General features: G+C 39.7%; 2 protein-coding genes across 4 annotated transcripts in view; both read right to left on the bottom strand.

Annotated features, from left to right (window-relative positions):
- cemip (cell migration inducing hyaluronidase 1) overlaps nt 1–23341 on the bottom strand; it is a 215876-nt gene that overhangs the window by 159413 nt on the left and 33122 nt on the right. The window lies entirely within an intron of this gene.
- LOC140209845 (cell surface hyaluronidase CEMIP2-like) overlaps nt 1–23341 on the bottom strand; it is a 90114-nt gene that overhangs the window by 33654 nt on the left and 33119 nt on the right. For all 3 annotated transcript variants that reach the window (XM_072278408.1, XM_072278407.1, XM_072278409.1), the window contains exons 8-14: nt 20724–20933; nt 19499–19704; nt 8487–8556; nt 5325–5453; nt 2518–2603; nt 1157–1288; nt 220–255 (exon numbers count right to left, since the gene is read on the bottom strand). In XM_072278408.1, the coding sequence (XP_072134509.1) occupies nt 220–255; nt 1157–1288; nt 2518–2603; nt 5325–5453; nt 8487–8556; nt 19499–19704; nt 20724–20933 (869 nt within the window). The remainder of the gene's footprint in view (nt 1–219; nt 256–1156; nt 1289–2517; nt 2604–5324; nt 5454–8486; nt 8557–19498; nt 19705–20723; nt 20934–23341) is intronic.

Below are 23341 nucleotides of genomic sequence, written 5' to 3'. Positions count from 1 at the left end.
AAGACTATCTAAAAGCATCTGTGGATAAAGAACTAATTAACATTCCAGGTCAATAACCTTTCATCAGAACTGTAAGTAGCATAATTTTGACTCTGTCAGCATGAGAAATTGATAAGCAATGTTTCTGCAAGTTAAGGTTTAGATTTTAAACTAAAAAAGTTAGGTCTTGTATGCTAATCATTGAGGAAGACATTCTTAACATTGGAAAATCAAAATTACCTTGCTAGAGTCAGACCTATCCCATTGTCAGAGAACCTACAAAAGCAAAAAAGAACATGTTCACATTCAAGAATTTCAAGCATTTGACATTTTATCACAAAATCACAGCATCAATTCATTTGTGAAATACGTATGTACATAATGATCAGTGTATTGCTTTGTACTGCCATAGCAATTAGTTTTACATTATACCTTTAGTACCATATATGCAGTAATCAACAGTGGAGTCTCTACCTCAGAGGCTGATATCCACTGTCTCCAGTAATTCATTCAGTACTTCTATATATCATCATAAAATGTGGGCAAGGAACTCAACGGTTCAGGCAGCATCCATGGGGGGAAATGGACAGTTGACATTTTGAAGATTTGACAGATTACCTTTATTTATCACATGTACATTGAACCATACAGTGAAATGCGTTGTTTGCATCAATGAATAACATTATGGGAAATATGGGAGGCAGGGTTTAAGGGTCGGCGCAACATTGTGGGCCGAAGGGCCTGTACTGAGCTGTACTATTCTATGTTCTAACATTGTTCAAAGAATGAGCTAGGGGTGGGGGACAGCCTTCAAGTGTCACCATGCTTCCAACGCTAGTATAGTATGACTACAACTCACCCGTCCCTAACCCTAACCGAAGCACTCAGAGGAAACCCACGCACTGACGGGGAGTATGTATAAACTGCTTACAAGCAGCGATAGGTATTGAACCTTTATCAGTGATTGCTGGTGCTATAAAGCATTGCACCATCTGCTATGCTGCTGTGCTGCCCCACTTTTGGGTCAAGATTCTTCATTTGAACTGGGGTTGAGTTCCTCCTGCACTCGGTGGTGTTTCAGATTCCAGCATCTGCAAACTCCTGTGTCTTCCAGTCTTCCATGTATCAAAGATGTTTCCTATTATAAAAACATTTTCCAGCATTTGACAGCACTCACCCAGAGTTGCGGAATATAATGTCTCCCCCTCTAGCCCATGCTCCATGGTCATTGTTTTTAAAGGCTATAAGACCATCAATAACAGCAGGAACACGTGGCTGCCTTGGGTCAGCACTCTGATGTGGGCGAAACCTACGTCAAAGATGCAAAACATAAGTGTTTGTTCCGGCACGGTCCTGTGAGAAATTGAGTCTTGGAAACAGAAGGTAAGCACTTATGCCCAAGGAATTAATTCACATCAGAAGCCAGGACTCGGCAGGAACAGAAGGCTAAATACCATAGTTTTCATTACTAACAAATTATTAATTCTTCATTATCATTTGAGCATAAGAAAAATACTTAGGGCCACAAATAAAGTATCCAAGAATAAATATTTTCATGTTATAAAATTTCAAATTCATTAAGCAAACATTTAAAATTAGTGCATTTTATCCCAAACACACACACAGCAGAGTATACATTTCAAGAAATATGGAGACTGTAATTATTAAACAGGATAGTTGAATGGGACATAAGTTCTCTTTGCTGCATACAGAACTATTACAAAAGTATCCAGTGGAAATAGAAGCATCCAGAATTGTGAGAAATTATACAATATCTTAAACAATTGCAGTTGGGAAAATGCTTGAAGCTATCATTGAAGAAAAATAGCAAGTCATCGGGAAAGAAATGGATGCAGCATTTCGGGTTGAAACCTCCATGGTAAATAAAGCTGAAAAGCTTTCATTTAAGACACTGTCCATGTCCCTTTGCTCCACACATAGACAACCACTCTGATCCTGAAGGGGAAGTATTCTTTTCCTAGTTACCATTTTGCTCTTCCAACTTGTTATATCTTTAAGTCTTGCAGAGTTCTGACACAACTTCGAATCACAAATGATCTTCAAACTTCTTGTAAAGCTGTCAATTTGTAAGTTCCATTATCAATCACAAAGCTTAGAATTTGATAAGTAGGGGGGAATCAAATCAAGCAAAGGTCATTCTGAGTATCTGGTGCTGACTGTGTGAATTTACACACTCTGATCATGACCATCTGACCAAAGTAATTTTTCCAGGATGTTCTTGTTTCCTCCTACATCCTAAAGACACACTGATGGTTAATCAACTACTGTGAATTACACTAAGTCTAGTGGATGGTGTTGATGGGTATCAGAGGGAACAAAGGTAATAGAAAAATAAGTTTTGCATGTAGGATTAAGTATTGTTCTAAGAACTAGGATAGACATGATATGCCAAATGACCTCCATCCATACTTCAAAACTATGAAAAATATGCAGTCTTTATATGAATCATTGACTGCTTCTCTGACCCACAGAGTTCTGCCAGCAGCTTGTTATAACAAAATATTAATTCTGCTATACCTGGCAAAGTCTATGGCAAGAATTTCCCGGGGATCATTGTCATTGCACTTGGTAGTCTTCACTCCATTGTCAATGAAGAGACCAGCCTGAGGAAGCGAAGAGAAGAAATCAATCAGTGGGTAGATTGCAGTATGGCTCTCATTGATAAAACACATATTAGCAATACCTGGAATAATTAAGAATGGGTATTTCAAGAATGATGCTACATGGCAAACATCAGTTGGGATTGACTGGTTCACAGGAAATAGACCATAATACTATAAGACACGGGATCAGAATGAGGTCATTCAGCCCATTGAGTCTGCTCTGCCATTCTATCATGGCTGATCATGGATCCTACTCAACCTCATACACCTGCCTTCTCACCATATGAATCAAGACCCTGACTGATTAGGAAACAATTAACTTCCGCTTTAAATATACCCATGGACTTGGCCTCCATCACAGTCTGTGGTAGAGCATTCCACAGATTCACTATTCTCTGGATAAAAAAATTCCTCCTTACTCTGTTCTAAAAAGTAGCACCTCAATTTTGAGAGGGCACAAAATGAGTCTCAACCTGATCAACAAGATGTAATAAGCAAGGTGCAAAGCAATTGGTGTAGGGCCACAATGTTTTACAATTTATATAAATGACTTGGATAAAAGCACCAAGAGTTAAATTTATTGACAGCACAAAAGTGTTGTGCAGCAGATATAAAACACGTTACAAAATTGGGAAAAATATGAAATTGACCATTTGGCAAGAAAAATGGTAGTAAAGCTGATTTTCCTCAGACAATCTGAAGGCTACCAAACAATGAGCTGCAGAGTGTTCACCTAAGCGCTCAGTCTACTGACAAAGTAGTCTATCCTTCTCTACAGGCTTTTGATACTGTAAGATGGTTCCAGGAAACAATGCAACCGAGGATGACATCCTTCAGATGGTTCATGAAACTACATCTTTCACTTCCTTTACTTCTTTTGCTTTCAAATATGATTCAGCTACTATTGAGCCTGTGATCTACATTTTGATGGTGTGCTTTGGGCTGATCGAGCGAGTTGGCACTTTGCTGTCTCCGAGGGAGTTCGGTGAGGTTTCGAGTGAAATGTTCGGCCTGAAGGCCAAGAAGCCTGGAGACAGGGCATGAGCCATGGTCGACTCTATTTTTCACCAACTAAAGTGTCAAGGAAGATTGAAATCAACGAGGATGGGAGTGGAAGGTGAGTGGGTATTTAGTGCAATCTGCCAGCAAGTAACTGGTCTTTCTCTCTTGCTCTCACTCACTGCTGCCACAGGAAAGTGCCTGCACTCGAACAGTCTCTCTCTTGCTCGATACTGCCAGAGGATGGTGCCAGAGTTTTGGGTCTTAGGCAAGGTTTAATTCACAACATTTGTGGATTAGACACCGTAGTTCATGTTTCTGGTCTCTGGTTGCTCCTTTTTTGTTGCTATTTTGTGCAATTTTAATCAGGGCAGATTGGACTCTGCAGCCCGCAGTCAATGAACAGCACAAGGCTAGATTGAACTGAAATGAGCTGAAACTGAACATTCCTGGACTGTCTCGATAACTTTGTGATTTGAGGTTTGATAGTCTGTGCTTTTCGCTCATTTTTTTGCCATTTGCATGATTTGTTCTTTTTTTTTGCACATGGGGTGTTTGATGTTTTTCTTTGAATGGGTTCCATGGTTTTCTTTGTTTCGTGGCTGTCTATTGGAAGAGAAATCTCAGGGTTGTGTACTGCATACGTACTTTGATAATAAATGTTCTTTGAATTTTTGGTACATGAATTACCACTAGGAAACACCTGAAAACATTGGAGAATTAGCACCAACAGAGTTTGCACAAAATTCTCCAAGTCTATTTGCATGGAAAGTAAATCTATTCCAACATCTTCTTCCAAGCTAATGTTCCCAGAAGAGGGTCTAATTACAGTCCCATAGTTACAAAGAGGTGAAGGAACTGAGGAATATGCAGAACTAGCACACAGGAGAAGTTTAGGCCAGCATAGATCAGCAATGATTATATTAAATAGTGGAGCAGGCATGAGGGTCCTTGTGTTTACTTTCTGAACACTATTTTATTTTGTCCTTAACTGAATACCAGACTCCTGAAACATATTCTCAGTTCCATCATTGCATGAGATTACTAGATGGATGAAGGAAATAGTTCAAAAGCTTTGAGAACATCTTTGACATCCCCATTTGCAGGTGACACTCTCTGGTCCATAATTACACAAATTGGAAGAGCAACATTCTGAATGGTATTAAGAGCCTAATACCCTAGACCACACAAAGGTTCTGCTTAAATGGTAGAAGTAGTGCACTCCTCTAAGATGACCTGTCCATCTCTTGCCCCCACTGTTCCCTCTAAGCTGTGCAGGTGCTTGGCCGCCTAGTAACCGAAATGCTCCCACGCACATAGCCTTTGTTGTCATGCAGCTGGAATTTTCTTTTCTATAAAGTGCCGCATAGTTTTCAAGCTGTGTAAATATTTCCTGCTCAGAGCAATGATTGGTCTGAGCAGCTGTAAAAAACAAAATAGAGAGTACAATGCTTGCCACACCACTAGCAGAGTAGAAAGAATTAGTAGGTCCCACATAAGCCCTGTAAGTCACTTCAGAACTAGAGGAAGATTGCCCAAGAAGAAATTTTGGGTTGAAATCTAATCTAAACCTAGGCTTAGAATACGTAAGTACATCTTCAGTCTATATTTTAAATAGTTCAGAACAATTACTGGTGTTGGATATCTTATTTTAAAACAAAAATTCCCAGTATAAAATAATTCATTGTTAAGAAACTCTTACTGTAGCAGAGTAATACATACCTTGAAGTTGGAATGTACTCTGTTGTTATAAAATATTCCCAAAGGAGTAAACTCTGATTGGCCCTCTGGATATTTGCCAGTGGATTCTCCAGTAGGGGCACGATGGAAAATATACCATATCCCCACGTCCTGGAAAGAAAAAGTATTAACAGGAAGTGTTAAAACAAAAGCCCAATGTTTTTAAACAAAAAATAACTGAGGACAATTTTTCCCCATAGGAATACTTAATTACAAGACATGTCTATGCACTTAAATGAATTGCTCACACATCCTAGAGAAATAATGTAAAATATATTTAAAGGTTTGTTATTGCTCTTTGTATTTTGGGTTTATGGGACTGGCTACTATTTGAAATTCCATTTATTGGTGTGCCATAATTCCCTTTGAGAAGGTAATAATGAGCTTCACCCTGAACCACTGTAATCCTTAAAATGAAAAATAAAGTTACTGGAAATATTCAGCAGATGAAGGAGTATCTATACAGAAAGACAGAATTAACAGCTTATCACTTTGTGTGGTCCTTTTCAAGAGGCTCAACATAATCTTGCAGAACAACACACTTCTCACCCATCAAATGTTAACTTCAGGGTACTCACCTTCTCTGTATCAAAACCGGCCAGTTCAACCTGGAATCTTAAGTAATTTTCAGGTATGCCAGTTACAATAGCTATTATTCTGGACAAGTGAATCCTTATCAAAAATCAGCTGCAGCTCAAAAAATTGTTTTTACATCTTGGATTCAGGAGATTCAGCATAAAAATCTTGTTGACAGTGAGTATCAGAACTTGACAGTGAGTAACGGAACTTGACAGGGAGTTGTCTTTTGGGTAATGGCCGTATGGATGACTTGGAAGAACAGACAAGCTCTCTACTGATCAACACCCATCCAACATTAATAAATTAGCAAGTAGACAAGCCTTGCTGAGACCATATTTAATGACTCCAAGGGCTTCTCCCACTTCTGGTGAGTCTGTTCTCCTCATAGAACAAGACATATCATGGATTGTAGTATGTCTGTAAGAAATACATTTCTGAATATGACCATGTCAGGTTGTTGTGTGGCTGGTCAATAGCACAGCTCTCCAGGTATTTGTGAAGAGGTCCTTATAAGATCTATTGAGTTGGAAGTGACTTGCTGGATCCAATTTTAATGCCCAGAGCAATGACAGATGCTCCATCCAATTTTCCTCCTGTGGCATAGTGATGCATCTGACAGTGCTGTTGCCTCACTGGGCTCGAGGATCCTAGCTTCCATTCTGACCTTGGATGCTGTCTGCATGGAGCTTACATATTCTTTCCATGATCACATGGTTTTCATCTGGGTTTCTGGTTTGCTCTCATGCCCCAAGGACATGCTGGTCAGTTAATTGGCTATTGTAAGTTAATGGAGAATTGAATCAAAGAAACACTTAGGCATGTTTGAGAGAGAATAATTTGAAGGTGTAGGAGGAAATAATGTGAGAGAATGAACTAACTGCCCCCAGGAACAGATAGGACCTGATGGGCTACTTTCTGTATTATTATGACTATAAGAACATACATTTTAAGTTAGAGTAAAGCAGAAATGATTGATTTACTTAGCCACTTCGATTCAACCAGCTAGGTTGTATCTGGAGTAAGCTGTAGACCAGTCCAGTATGACGAAGTCCCCCCCCCCCCGCCACCCCACCCAAGGAAACTGGTGAATTGGATGCTTTTTTAAAAAAAAAATCCAATAATTTTCATGATGATTATTATTCAGACTAGTATAATTGCATTTTATCAAGAAACTTAAATTCCACAACTGGTAGTGTTTTTCTTATGATTGTTTTCACTAGTCACTAGAGCTCTGATGATTTAATAAGTATGCGACCGTCATTCCTTTGTGGGAACATACTGATCAGAAGAAACCGACAAATAAGGATACAATGGCATTCTTGGTGATCATGTTTTCTGTAAGTTTTTTTAACCAATTATGAAGCCAACTGAAGTGTACTACAAATATAAATTTCTTCATGTATAAACAGAGCCTCTTTAACAAATGGGTTAATATTACAAAGATACACAAACAACGATTAAGAAACTGGCAGGCCATTCTTCCCTGAATAAATATTGTTAGTAAATGAGTGATTGTTAGGAATACAAATATTTGGGTGTGTGGTGATCATGAGAACAACGGTGAAAAAGAATATCTGGAGAAAGCTTAGAAAATTAATCCTCCTTTAACAAACAATCTGCAGATGCTGGAAACCCAAAGCAGCACAGGCACAAAATGCTGGAGGAATTCAGCAGGCCAGGCAGCATCTACGGAAAAGAGTACAGTTAACGTTTTAGGGCGAGACCCTGCATCAGGACTGGAAAGGACGAGGGAAGGCGGCAGAATAAAAAGGTTGGGAGGGGGGGGAGAAGGAGGACAAGCTAGAAGGTGATAGGTAAAGCCAGGTGGGAGGAAAAGTTCAAGGGCTGGAGAAGAAGGAATCTGAAAGGAGGGAAGAGTGAACCATGGGAGAAAGGCAAGGAGGAGGGGCACCAGGGGGAGGTGATAAACAGGTGAGGAGAGGAGAAGAGGTAAGAGTGGGAATGGAAGATGAGGGAAGGGGGAGGTGGGAAAATTACCAGAAGTTAGAGAAATTGATGTTCATGCCATCAGGTTGGAGGCTATCCAGATGGGATATGAGGACTTGCTCCTCTAACCTGAAGGTGGCCTTATCTTGACAGAAGAGGAAGCCATGGACCAACATGTTGGAATGGGAATGGGGACTGAAGTTAAAATAGTTGGCTACCGGAAAATCCTGCTTTTTGCAAATAAAGCAAAGGTGATCGACACAGTGGTCCCCCAATCTATGTCAGGTCTCACCAATACAGAGGAGACTGCATTGGGAGTGGATCCAGAAGATGACCCCAACAGATCTGTAAGTGAAATGTTGTCTCACAGGAGGAACTGGGACCTTGAATGGAGGTGAGTGAGGAGGTGAATGGGCAGGTGTAGCACTTCTTGCGCTTGCAGGGGTAAGTACCAAGAGGGAAATTAATGGGGAGGGATGAAGGGACAAGAAAATCACGGAGAGAACAATCCCTATGGAAAGCAGAGAGTGGGGAAGAGTAGAACTCTATTTCTGTTAATACAGTGGAAAGATGGGGTGAGGGCCGATACCCAGTAAGTGGTTTTATAAGTTGCCGTACCTGAGCACCAGCTGCTGCATTGTTGATGAGATGGTTGTTTGGATTCGAGATCCAGAAAGTTGTAACACCCCTGTAAATTAACATTTACCTTTAGTAGTAACATAGTATTCAATACACCCAATAGTCAATGGATTTAAAACTTAAAACTAAAAATTTATTAGAGATTTTAGATCTGAACCCAAGTTTATCTCATGTGTGAGCAAGGTCCAAATCCTCACTAGACCAGCACTTATTTAGTATACAAACACGAGAAAATCTGCAAATGCTGGAAATTCAGAGCAGCACACACACCAGTCTGGAGGAATTCAGCAGTCAGGCATCATCTATGGAAAAGAGTAAACAGTCGATGGTTCGGGCCTCCATGTCCAGTATTCCCCTCGGCCTCACCTACCACCCCACTAGCCTCCATGTCCAGCACATAATTCTCCCTGACTTCTGCCACCCCTAACAGGATCCCACTACTAAGCACATCTTTCTCTCCACCACCACTTTACACTTTCCGCAGTGATCACTCCTTACACAACTCCCTTGTCCTCTTGATCTCCCCACTAATCTCCCTTGTAGTACTGATCCTTGCAAACAGAATTAAGTGCCACACCTGCCCCTACATCTCCACCGTCACTATCATTCAGGGCCCCAAACACTCCTTCCAGGTGAGGTAATATTTCACCGGTGAGCCTGTTGTATCTACTGTATCTGGTGCTCCCAGTGTGGCCTCTTGTTTATTGGTGATAACCAAAGTAATTCGGGAGACTGCCTCACCGAGCACCTTTGCTCTGTCTGCTACAAAAGGTGAGATCTCCTGGTGGCCACCCATTTCAATTCTACCTATCATTCCCATTCCGACATGTCAGTCCATGTCCTCCTCTAATGCCATGAAGAAACTACATCCAGGTTGGAGCAGCACCAGCTTATATTCTGTCTGGGTAGCTTCCAACCTGATGGCATAAACACTGATTTTTCAAACTTCCGGTAATTTCTCCCCACCCCCCACCAATCCCCATTCCTGTTTCCCTCTCTCACTTTATCTCCCTACCTACCTATCAACTCCCTCTAGTCCTCCTTCGCCTTTCCTTTCTTCCATAGCCTTCCGTCCTTTCCTATCAGATTCCCACTGCTCCAGCCCTTCATCTCTTTCACCAATCAACTTCTCAGCTCTTTATATCACCCCTCCGCTCTCCCAGTTTCACCTATCATCTGCCACCTTGTACTTTTTCCTCCCCTCCCTCCACCTTCTACTGATTTCTTCCCTTCCTTTCCAGTCATGATGAAGAGTCTCGGCCCGAAATATTGACTGTTTACTCTTTTCCGTAGATGCTGCCTGACCTGCTATGTTCCTCTAGCATTTTGTGTTTGCTGCTTATTTAGTACAGTCAGTTTTGTTGGATATGTAACCAATGTGCTTCAAATATTACAAATCGGTGACAATAAATAAATGACGTTACCTTTTTAAGCCAACAGTAGACCTGTGGTAGGAGGGGCAGGGGTATTTAACTGGAATGTGGGAGAATTTGTTACAGGGAAAATTCATGAGGGAATGGGAGTACTGTTGAAGTGGCCTATACCTAGTAGGTTGAACAAGCTTATTTCTGTATTGTGAGCTACACAGAAATAAAATGCAATTAACAGTAATACTTATAATCCATATTATAGAATGGACAAACAACAACTGTTTATGTTCATTTGAGTAGGGATTTTCAAAAATCTATAGTAACTCCACAAAATTCATACAGGTAAAATAAATAGCCAATATGACATGGTTAAAACAAATTCTTGACATTTCCAATACATTGCATGGGCTGGAGAATCAGTGTTATTTGTAGTTTTGGAAACATTCTGAAAAATAAACTAAATATGACATCCAATTGCAACACAATGTACGTGCAGTACCAAATAAAAATTTCAACTGGGAAACCAATGACTCGCTATATTAATTTCAGAATTTGAGATCTTGCTCTGGGATCCTCTGTGAACATGACTACATGGATAGTTTAAAAACTATGTCTCCACCATTTCATTTGCTCTGAGTAGTCTGCAGATAGTGTAAACCACTTATGCTTTAGTAGACCCTCACTGAAAATACAAGTCTTTTACTTAAAGGATTCAGCCTAACAAATCGACTGCTGGGAACCAGCAGCAGATGAATTCCTTTCAAGTTCAAAACTTAAACCCTTGCATCATGCTTCCTTGGGTCCTCACCCTGCATAACAATGATACCATCACCCACCATCCCGTCCAATCATAACAATTCAACTTTGATCCAGCCTAAATGCAAACTCATTACCCTATCCACTTATCTCCACATTAATGCACGGACCTGGATATCATCCTCCTCCTTGCCTTGAACCTCTCCGTCACGCTCACAAAACCCTATTTTTCTTCATTCAAAAGAAAGAAGAGAGAAATACGCTTCTGCTGACTTTCTGTCTTACATAGATGGAAAATGCTGAAATTTCTATTGAACAGAACACTTTGAAAAGAATTTTATTGAAATAAGTCAGTATGAATTCAAGAAAGGAACTTCATATTTAACTAAATTACACAAGATTTGAAAGGAGCTGACAAGTAGAATAGATGAAGGTGATACAGAGGATGTGGTGTGTTTGGATGTTCAGAGAGGTTTTGATAAGGTAGATAATATTTTAAGTACACAAAATAGTGGTAAAGTAAAACTGAATGCAAATGTAAAAATTGATAATTGGTTATTCTACACAAAGCAAAGAGTGGGAATAAACTAATTTTTCTCCGATTGGCAGGTTGTTTTTTTATGGGGTACTGCAAGAATTAGTGCTTGGGTCCTAATTATTCACAGTCTATATCAACAATTTGGATGAGGAGACCATTGTCATAATTCTAAGCTTGTTGATGATACCAGGCTAGGTAGGATTGCGAGTAAGGAATCTTTAAAAGAACATGGGCAAATTTAGTGAAAGGGAATGACCAAGACAGAACATAATATAATGGTAAAAAAAAATATGAAGCCTTCCACTTGGATGCATAACATGTAAAAGTATAGTACTTTGAAAAAATAATGAGAAATTGGTTGATCTTCAAAGGGGACCTGGGTGCTGTTCAGTCAATATGCAGAAAGTCAGTCAGAAAGCCAACGATATTCAGCTGACATCAATATGAAAGAATTTAAATACAGGCGTACAGATGTCATACTGCATTTATCTAAGGTCTTGTTGAGACCACAACTGAAGTATCAGCTAAAAAAAAGATACACTTGTCCTAGAGGGAGTGCAGGGAAGATTCATTAGATAAATAGATAGACAGATACTTCATTGATTGCAAAGGAAATTACAATGTCACAGTAGCATTACAAGTACATAGATATACATATATTAGAAGAGAAGAAAGAAAGAATAAAAATAAGTTACCTCAAGCAGTCTAACAGGAGGAGGTCATCATTTCCCCAGCTATAGGTTGACTCATTTCAGAACCTAATGGCCGAGGGTAAGATTTACCTCACATAGTGCTCTTTGGAACACTGCAGTTGTCTTAGTCTATTACTAAAAGTGCTCCCCTGTTCAGCCAAGGTGGCATACAGAGGGTGCATTACTTAGATGGTGTGTTTGCTGGATCAGGCTTGTATCCTGTCCAGTTTAGAAGAATGACAGGAAATGTCATTGAAACTTATGAAATTCCTGCAAAGCTCCATAAGGGGGACGCAAACAAGATACCTTTAGCTGGCTAAGGAGTCAAGAGCCAAGGATCACACTCTCAGAATAGGGAGTAATCTATTTAAGACTGAGATGCAGAAAAATTTCTTCAGAGTGAAGTGACTCTTTATAAAGAACCTATCTGTCTATCTCTGGAGATAGTTTACAACTATTATCTTTTATAAACTCACTGATTCTCATAGCTACCTCTTCCCACTCTGTCACGTGTAAAAATGTCATCCCCTTCTCTCAGTGCTCACCACATCTGCTCTCAGGATGGGGCTTTTCATTTCTGAACTGAGATATACTCCATATTCAAAGAAAGGGGCTTTCTGTCTTCCATGTCAACACTGCCCTCACCCCATCCTCCTGCCATCCTACCAGGGATAGAGTTCCTCTTGTCCTCATCTACCACCCCACCAGCTTCAGCATCCAGCATATAATTCTCTGTAACTTCCACCACCTCCAACAGGATCCCACCACCACCAATCACATCTTTTCCTCCCACCCCCCCCCCACCACTTTCTGCAGGGATCACTCCCTACACGACTCCCTTGTCTATTCATCCGTCCTGGTACTTATCCTTGCAAGTGGAACAAGTGCCATACCTGCCCCTATACCTCCTCCCTCACTACCATTCAGGGCCCCAAACAGTCCTTCCAGGTGAGACGGCACTTCACCTGGGTTCATCTACTGTATACGGTGTTCCTGGTGTGGCCTTCTGTATATTGGCGAGACCCGACGTAGATTGGGAGACTGCTTCGCAGAGCACCTATGCTCCATCCGCCAGGAAAAGCAGAATCTCATGGTGGCCACGCACTTCAATTCTACTTCCCATTCCCATTCTGACATTTCAGCCCATGGCCTCCTCTACTGCCACAATGAGGTAGAAGGAGCAATACCTCATATTCCATCTGGGTAGCCTTCAACCTGATGGCATTAACATTGATTTCCTGAACTTTCAGTTATTGACCACCCCCTCCACCATTCCTTTTCCCTCTCTCACCTTATCTCCTTACCTGCCCATCACCTCCCTCTGGTACTCCTCCCCCTTCCATGGTCTTCTGCCCTTTCCTTTCAGATTCCCTCTTCTCCAACCCTTTATCCCTTTCACCTATCAGTCTCACAGCTCTTTACTCACCCCTCCCCCTCTCCTGATATCACCTATCACCTCGCACTTTTTCCTCCCCTCCACCCACCTTCTTGCTCCAACTTCTCATCTTTTTTCCAGTCTTGTTGGAGGGGCCCAAAACATTAACTGTTTATAGATGCTGCCTGGCCTACTGAGTTCCTCCAGCATTTTGTGTGTTTTGCTTTAGAATTCTCTATTTTGGGGTCTTTTGAGTCCCTGTCATAAGTTCATTCAAGACAGAGTTTGATATTGGACATTGAGGGATGAAACAAATTGAGTAGAAAAAGAAGTCATGATCTTTATGACTGGTAGAGCAGGCTTGAAAGACCAAACTTCTATTTTTCTTTCTTATGTTCTTGCATTCATATGAACCTCTCCTATTTCATTCTTCCATGTAACAATTTTGGAGGTGCTGGAGTCATACAGACAGGAATCTCTTTGGCCCATTGAGTCCACACTGACCAGCAACTTCCTATTCACTCTAACCCTACATTAATCCCATTTTTATATTCTTCCCACATTCTCATAAACTCCTTCTAGATTCTACTGCTCACCTATGCACCAGCAGCAATTTGAAGTGGCCATTTAATCTCCCAATCCACACATCTTTGTATTGTAGGAGGAAATCTGGAGGTAAACAACTTGGATATAGGGAGAACATGCAACTGCACAAAGAAGCAGATTTCATAACAGCTTGGGCATGTAAATGGTACATATTTTGAAGACTCTATACATTCCATTTGATGTGTACTGGTGGTGGAGAAGTCATCGAATAAACAGTCTAGTTTATTCTCGATGATACCGAATGCCTTGTTGTTGTGGCTGCACATTCAGGCAGGTAGAAAGTTTTCCAATATTAATAGCTGGCTATGAAAATAATTAAAAACTGAGTTCCTTGCGCACTTTTGACCTGATTCCGTAATACATTATGGGGTCAGGAGACAATTTTGAGAATACCGTGTTTGCTCCCTCCTATTTGCACACAACTACACTGCCATCTCAGGTAAATCTGCATTGCCAGTGATACTGGATGTAGTCAGGTATTGCGATAGAACGGTGTAGCACCTTGATTTTAAGATACAATTCTATATATCTGGCAGTTAGTTGACTTGTATGTGGGACATCTTTGACACCAGTACCCAGATATTCATGAGGACCTTACAAAGTTCTGTTGTTTTGTTAAGATACAGTGCAGTATAGGCCCTTATGGCCCTTTGAGCGACGCCATCCAGCCATCCCCTGATTAAATCCTAGCCCAATCACGGGACAATTTACAATGACTATTTAACCTACCAACCGATACTTCTTTGGAGTGTGAGAGGAAACCAGAACAAATGAGGAAACCCATGTGGTCATGTGGAAAATGTACAAACTCCTTATAGGAAGCTGCCGGAATTGAACCTATGTTGCTTGTACTGTAAAGCATTTTGCTAACTACTACACTACCGTGCCACCCCAAGGTTGATACAGCTGGGAGTGACTTTGCTATGTCCAACTTTGATGGTAGTCACTTGGGCTTTCTTTTATTTCAGTGTATTAGTTAGAACATAAGTTGCGATATTACTTGCTAGCCTATTTCAGTGCCAATCAGATTACAGTGATTATAGTCACAAACAGACCTGACAAAGTATGTAGAGAGGACTTCCTCCAAGAAGGTTAATGGCTATCGCTGTTTATTTTTTTTAAAATGACCAACCTAGTGGCTTTTTATCATTACCACAATGAGGAGATTTTTAGAATTCCAGGTAAACGTAAATTCAATTCCATAGTTGGTATTTATGGCATGATTGCTCAACTCTGGAGAGTTGGTCCAGAGTTGCTATTTAGGCAATGCGTTTCCCTGCACAGAAGAAATTCAAACAAGAGAAAATCTACAGATGCTGTAAATCAAAGTAATACGCACAAAATGCTGGAGGAACTCAACAGGCTAGGCAGCATCTATGGAAAAGAGTGAACCGTGAATATTTCAGGCCAAGACTCTTCACTGGGACTAGAAAAAAAGAGATGAGAAATTAGAGTAAGAAGTTGGGGAGGAGGAGAAAAAGTAGTACAAGGTGGTAGGTGATAGGTGAAACTGGGAGAGGGGAAGTGGCGACGTAGAGAGCTGGGAAGTCGACTGATGAAAGAGATAAAGGGCTAGAGAAGAGAGAATCTGATAGGAGAGGACAGAAGGCCATGGAAGTAAGGGAATGAGGAATGGTGGGTCGCAATTACCAGAAGTTCAAGAAATCGATGTTCATACTATCAGGTTGGAGGCAACCCAGACAAGGTGTTGCTCCTTCCACCTGAGTGTCTCAAGGTCATTGAGGTCTAATTTAGTAATTATCTGCACTGTCATAAGCTTCCCATAAGTCAGTTTACACACAATTTCACAATATGTGAGGCTAAATAGACCAGGATCCTGGATAACATATGAAAAAAAAGTCTTCTCAGTTTGTTCAGGTTATATAGGATGCTTATTTTGCAGAAAATCTTTGATCAGTCTGCAAGAATACTCCTAGATTTCCAATTGCCCGTCACTTCAATTTCCCATTCCAATCCCATTCTAACCCATTGATTTTCATCACACAATTTATTCCTCACTTCAGAGGCATTCTATTGTTCAATTTCCTACCATCTCTATTTAATTTATTCAGATCTGTTCAAAATCATAGTAATACAAGTTAGCCGTGAATACACAAAACTTGGCCTTCAGAATTCCTGTATAAATATAAATTTAATCATTGATTCCAGGCCAGAAATTCTTTCTGTTTATGTGTCCAGAAAATAGAAGAACTAGAATTCAAATCATTAGCCAAGAAGTCCAACTGACCCAAAGACCAAAAAAAAAGGCTGGAAATATTCAATAGTAAGGCAGCATCTGTGGAGAGAGAAAGGCAGGGTTAATGTTCCGGTGGATGCCCTGTAATCAGACAGTTTGTAGGATTTTAGCCTGTGGGAATGATTTGCACTAAAACTTTCTATTCTCTCTCCACAGATACCTGCTGCACATTTCCAGCATTTTTATTTCAGATTTCTAGCATCTGCAGTCACTTGTTTCTCAATTTTACGTGAATAGGTTACAATAAAAGTCACATCAGCTCAACCAGATAGAACTTTTACAAATATCTCATTCCATGAAATTTGCACCACCTCAGGAAAAGAGAGACTAAGGCAACTTCTGGCAATTGTATTTGTCCTATGGTTCTCTTCAGAGTGCAACCAGATCTTCATGCATTGCAGAAAGAGATAGTCTGTCATGTGAAGAACGGGAAAACATCAGCGATAAGCTTCTACCTATAATGGGACAGACTTTGTGGTCAGTAGCTAGGCTGTCAGCCTGCTGTCAAATATTTGTCAAATATTCCAAACTTTGTAAATCCTCACAATGGGAACCTGCAAAAACTACTGGCAGTATTCTTAGCGATTACCCCCTATACTTCAAATGATGCTTTCTGCATTGCAAGGAGCACAAAGTGAAGAACCTAAAACACAAGGCTTAGTCAGAATCCTCAAACAGTTTGAGACATTTATCATGTTAAAACTTTTAACTGAAAATATGTACTTCAAGCTTTAAAAATATAAAATTCAGGCCAATAAGATAATTTAAGAAATTCTCAGAAAGATTAGCTAAACTAATAATATTCCCCATCAATATTTTTCTAAATTCCAACATTTTTAAAGGCACAACCTTTCAAATCACTGCAGGGAGTTTCACAGGTGCTACTTGTATGGCAGAAGAAATTTGAGCAGTATGACCAAAGGCCAGTGATTGAGGAGAGGGTAGATGTTAAGTCAAGTGAATCCAGTAGGCAGGGTCAGGACAATGAACATGGTAGGAATGATGGTCTGAAGTGTATTTTTTAAATGCAATGAATATAATGGGTAAGGCAGGTGAACTTAGAAACTCGTAGAGCAATAATACTGTAGCCATTACATTAATACGGTTGAGCGAAGAACAGGACTTGCAGTTCAACATTGCAGGGTATTGATATTTCAGATGTGACAGAGAGGGATATAAAAGAGATATGGGAGTTGCCAAATTGACTGGGGGAGAATGTCAAGAGAGGACATCTGGAGCACCCTTCCAGCAAGAACGTATGGGTAGAACTCAGAAATAGGATAAAAGCACTATGATGCAGTTGTACTACAGGCCTCCCAATAGCCAGAAGGAGCTCAGGGAACAGAGGAAAGGATGCAGAAATGATTAACAGGGATGTTATTTGGACTGGAGGCATTGAACTATAAGATACTGGATATCCTGGGACAGTTTTCACTGGAGTTGAGGGGTGAGCTTACAGAGACATATAAAATTATGATTGTGAAAATAAAGTAGTTGGTCACTGTCTTTTTCTGAGGGTATCAGAGTCTAAAACTAGAGGACTTCTTCCACCATACAGAATATATGCAATGAATTGCCAGAGAAAATGGCAGAGACAGGTACAATTACAGTGTTTAAAAGAGATTTAGACAGAGGGACAAAAGCCAATTGCAAGCAAATGGGACTAACTCAGATAGATATCTTGATCAGCATGTATGATTTAGACTGAAGGGCCTGTTTCCATGCTGTATAACTCTATGACTCAAATTGTACGGCAGATCATGGAAGTTTGTAAAAACAAATGGCTATTTCAGTGGGTGTTTTTAACACCCCCATATTGACCACCTCCCTTAGTACCTAGAGGCTAGAATTTCTTAGGCGTATCCAAATGGGTTTCTTGAAAAAAAATAAAGAAAGTCTATCAGGGATAGGCAATACTGTTGAGAAGTGACCCTGGCCAGGCGGTCAAAGTTTTAGTGAGGAAAAACTTCAGCAACACTGACAATTCTTCTGTATGTATTGACATAGTTGCAGATAATGATAGACTAGTTCTCAGCTGAAATGGAAGAAGCATAAGATTTTTTAAAGAAGAGATACAACATAATAATAGGCCCTTCTGGCCCAACTGTACCCTGCCCAATTATACCCATGTGACCAATTAATCTATTGGTGCATAATTGGGCTCTTTATTTAAGAAAGGATTTGCTGGCACTGGAGAGGGTCAGGGGAAGTTCATCAACAACATAATCTCAGGAATGAAAGGGCTAACATATGAGGAGCATTTGATAGCTCTGGGCCAGTACTCACTGAAGTTTAAAAGAATGAGGGTGTAGCTCACTGAAACATATTAAATATTGAAAGGCCTAGAGAGAGCGGACCTGGAGATGATGTAAGGAGTCTAGGATCAGATGCACATCTTCAGACTCTTTAGAACAGAAATGAGGAGGAATGTCTTTAGCCAGACGGTGATGAATCTGTGGAATTCATCGCTACAAGTGGCTGTGAAGGCCAAGTCATTGGGTATATTTAAAGCGGAGGCTGATAAGTTCTTGATTAGTAAGGATGCCAAAGGTTACGGGGGAAGGAAGGAGAATGGGGTTGAGAGGGATAATAAATCAGCCACAATGGGATGGTGGAGCAGACAATGAGCCAAATCGCCTAATTCTGCTCCTAGGTCTTATGGCCTAATGGAAATAACCTGGAGAAGATACACAGTGGGCATAAGTTTATGGTGAGAACTGGAAAGTTTAAAAGGAGATTTAAGAGGTAATGTTTTACTTTATAGAGTGGTAGAACCTTATAATGAGCTGCAAAAGCAAGTGATAGAAGCAAATACGACAGCAATGCTTAAGAGCCATTTAGACAAACAAATTCATAGCCACGGAGTATAATAGACCATTTGCAGAAAGATAGGATTAGGTCAGTCTGGCATCGTGGTTTGAGCAGACGTGGACCAAAGGGCCATTTCCTGTGCTGTAACATACATCAAGTTGCTTGAATTTCCAGCATCTGCAGAATTCCTCGTGTTTGCATTTCCTGTGCTGTATTGTTCCACCTTCTTCGTGCCATCAGTAGTGAGTTACTTGTAGCAACCTTGGAACTTCCATATTCACTGATGCAGGCATGGAAAATTTGCAGATAGCTCACATGCAAATATTGGTTTGCAGTGTCTGATCTGACAGACTGTGCCAAGGTGTCTGGCTTTGTATGAAAGATAGTCAAAATCTTCATACTTGAAGAAAAACATGAGAGACAAGTTTGCCACTTCCCTGAAAAACTCTAATATGCTCCATTTTACACTTAAGCTTAGTTTAATCACATATGGCTAGACATTTGAGCATTATTTGACATTAGACCTGAAAAGATGCCTATCTCTAGAGCCTACCAATAAAGTTCCAAGTTACAAAATTTAACTTACATGCAGTCAGTATTTGGTACAGGAATATAATTTCCACACACTTGATTACGGATTGAAACACACATAATTTCATTGCGATCAGAAGGGAGGATAGTGCCTGGCTTGGTACGGAGACCCAGATTGTGATATAGTACGTTTCTCTGTTCCACACCATCCTCCAGGAAGAAACAATGACCTAATGTGTCATATCCTATTGTATCTTTGACCTAGAGAATTAAAAGATTAAATTGAATTAGAGTGACAAAAAAAAGTAACAAAGAAAATCAAATTAAACTTTGATTTTATTCAATGGCACTATAGGCTTGAGAGCACCCAATGGCCTACTCCTCTTCCCAATTTAAATGTAGCTCTCACTGTAAGTCATTTGTAAGTCAGGGCCTATTAGACAAAGACAAGCACTCTGTGAATGTAATGGGACATATTTCCAAAATGATCAGACTCCCATTCAGCAAATAAATCTCAGCATTTTGGGAGAATGTGCTCGGTATCTCTGGAGATACTTCAGGCAGAGTATCAAATCCAAGCTGTAAAAGGGCAGGAAAAGGTATAAATGTGATTTAATCAGAGAAAGAAATACTATGACAACAAATTGGCTCTCCACCCAAATTTTCAATGGAAGTCCATGAAATAGTTGAAACTGATTTACTTAGCCTATTGTTAAAAGCCAAAAACTAAAAAAAAAGAAAAAGCTGGAAACATGTAACAGCTAGAGAGCAACTGCATAACAAAGTGAACACTTCAGATCTGAGATCCTTCGTCAGAATAGGGAAGGAGATAAAAATGGCAATTTTATGTTAAGAAGTGACAGGAACAATGGTTAGTATAAAGGGAATGTCTGACTAGATGAGAACATACTTATTCTTAACACATCTGCTGCAGAAAACTTTTTTAAAAATCCCTGAAACTCAATCTTTGATCTAAAATTTTGGCAATGTTTGAAAATAAAACTGGTAACAATTTGTATAAACTCCACAGAAAACCATGCAATTTTAACAATGTTTTGGGTTGAAGTAAGCTGGAAGGCAAGTTTTAACAAAATGGAATCAAAAATTTGCTTTTATGTAACACCTTACACATGAAGAAAAGAGAGCAACAATTGGTGTCACAGGCACAAAATCTGTCTTTAGCATTTGGGAACTGTGTGTATGAGAAATCTTGTTCTATTGGCTGGCAAATTATATTTGTTAAATCTGGAGAGTCAGGTGAAATGAAGAAGCTCACTTACCAGCAAACCATTTGTTGCATGTATAACAACACATCTGGAGAAACAGTGATGAATGGCTACATTGTCCACATAGGTTGGTGGATCATATCCACCCTTTTGATCCACGTCTCCAGCTAGGTGAAAATGTATTGGGTAACTCCCAAGTATCTGCTGGCCCATGTGAGTCAACTCTATGCCAGACAAGTGAACTGAGGCGAAGTTTCTTAGGATCTACCGAGGCAAATTAAAAATTAAGTGTTTCCATGTGTATTAAGAATTAAATCTGTGAAATAAGTCTTTGAAAATACAATATTTTAGTTGTGTCACGGACAGATAATTATTAAAATAATCTATTTTAATTCCAACTCTACGAGAAGTACAGTTCACATGTTAAGATATTCTAGCATGGCAAGATTTTCTTCATCTTCATGAGATATTTACCCTAGGAAGCAATAGACTTCAAGACAGTGTTTCAAATGACTCCTTACATGTGTGAGGCATTAAAGCAGAAGAGATAGACCAGAACAGGAAGATGTCAATGTCAACGCAGGAGAAGCAGGAAGACAACAGTAAGCTTCACTACACAATTTCCATGTCATTTGGAGTCACAGAGATGCGGAGCATAGAAATTCACCTTTCAGCCCAATTCATCTATATTGACTGATGATTATCTACGCTAATTCCATTTCCACCATAACACTCGTATTTCTCTACTTCTTTCCTGCTCAAGTACGTTTCCAAATGCCTTTTAAATGCACTAATTGTTTCTGCCGCTACCACTTCCTCTGGCAACACATTCCATCCTTCTGTGTGAAAGACTTGATTCTCATACCTCCTTGAAATTTCTCCCCGTCACTTGAAACTTATGCTCTCTAGCTTTAGACTCCTCCACCCTAGGAAAAACATTGACCTTCTATGCCTTGCTTCCTCCCCCGCCTCCCCAACACAGTAATATTATAAATCTCTGGAAAGTCACCTCTCAGCCTCCTATATTCCAGTGAGAATGAACCAAGTCTATCCAACCTTTCCTTACGAGTAATGCTCTCCATTCCAAGCAACATCCTGGTGAATCTCTTCAATATTCTAATGCTACCACATCCTCCCAGTGTGACTCAAGCTGTACACAATGCTCCAATCGCAGCCGATTCAATATTTTGTACAGATGCAACTTATTCTAAGGACTCAGTCTATGAAGGCAAACATATCAAAATCCTTCTTCACTGCCCTAACCACTCATGTTTGAAGAAATTGGAACACTTTAACATGTTATATTGTCTCCACCTTATTATTGTGAACAGCTGTTCTAATCAAAACAAAAATTAATTACAAAGTGTTTCTTACTCCAGGGTTGGAGTTGCATAGATCCAGGTTCTTCTGCTCTGAAACCCAAATTAAAATATTGTTGCTGGCCATGTTAGCAAGCTTTTACAAGTAGCAATAGATTCACTGTTGTCCATCACAGTTTAACAAAAGTTGCCTTATATGTCACCTAGCACATACAAACCTGCACTTTGGAGTTTCTGATTTTAAACAGACCATACATACAGAGCATAAGTAGCACAGTTATGTAATAGATGTATGTCACTAAATCAGACCTTTGTATTGAACGCAAAGATTGCATGAAGTAGTCAGAAAGTTATGTCATTAACTGATGTGTTTGGGAGAAGGGATCTCTTTCCTCAAGGACTCTGGGCTAGCTGAATTCTTCGCCAAAGGGCAGAATAGCAACACTCGAACCTCCTTGCTATGAATAATGTTGCCTTGATTCAATGTTAAGAGGGGACATAGTAATATTGGTTATGGAATTAATTATAACTGATGAACAAGATGATTTATTATCTTCTTCTGTTTAATGGATGCTATATTTTTTGGTAAAATGTTCTACGTGTCAAAAGAAGAGATTTGCCTCAGTTTCTAAAGCAACTCTCTTAAGAGACAGCCGCATTCTTAAAGACAAAATATTTGTTTGATTACTGTGGGGAGGTTTTATGTAAACAGTTCTTTTTAAAGACTGGTTGTCTTTAAACTCATGGGCTGCTATCCCTTATTCCATAATTCCTGAAAATACTTGTATTTCTGTAACTAAATTTCCTGCTATGAAAAATACTTCAAAAAATTATGGGAGAAATTACATACTGTAACATTGAATTTCTGTAAAACAGATATTCTATAGTCTGCAGAACCCCTATAATTGTATCATATTGCAATTTTACACATTAATTGGAACGACAGATGAGTAAGGTTTAGAGAACCCTGATATCTTTAAGTGCAATCAAGAGAATCAGTCAATGGTGAATTAAAGATAGTGTCCTAATCAGAATAAAATCGCTGCCCTTTCCTTTTGGCCAAGTAGTTTGGAACAAATGACAATAATGAAATCATATTTGACAGTTATATAAAAAAACATAAGAAAGAATAAAAGGACAAAGGTGTCAATGTGACAAGGACAATTTTACCAAGAACTAGAGCTGAAGACAGTTAATGTAAGAAAAAAATGTGTTTTTTCCCCAATTGTAATGAAAACAGGCAGTCCAAAAGTAATTGGTGTCAAAGTTATGGAAGCCTTTCAGAGAAGAACTGGAAAGATTAAATGCTAAATATGATTCCGATAGAAAGGGTCAACTCACAATTTAACACCT

The sequence above is a fragment of the Mobula birostris genome, chromosome 14, assembly GCF_030028105.1.
Source record: "Mobula birostris isolate sMobBir1 chromosome 14, sMobBir1.hap1, whole genome shotgun sequence".
Classification (NCBI taxonomy): domain Eukaryota; kingdom Metazoa; phylum Chordata; class Chondrichthyes; order Myliobatiformes; family Myliobatidae; genus Mobula; species Mobula birostris.
The sequence above is the reverse complement of the archived record's forward strand: the minus strand, read 5'-3'. Positions and strand labels throughout refer to the sequence as shown.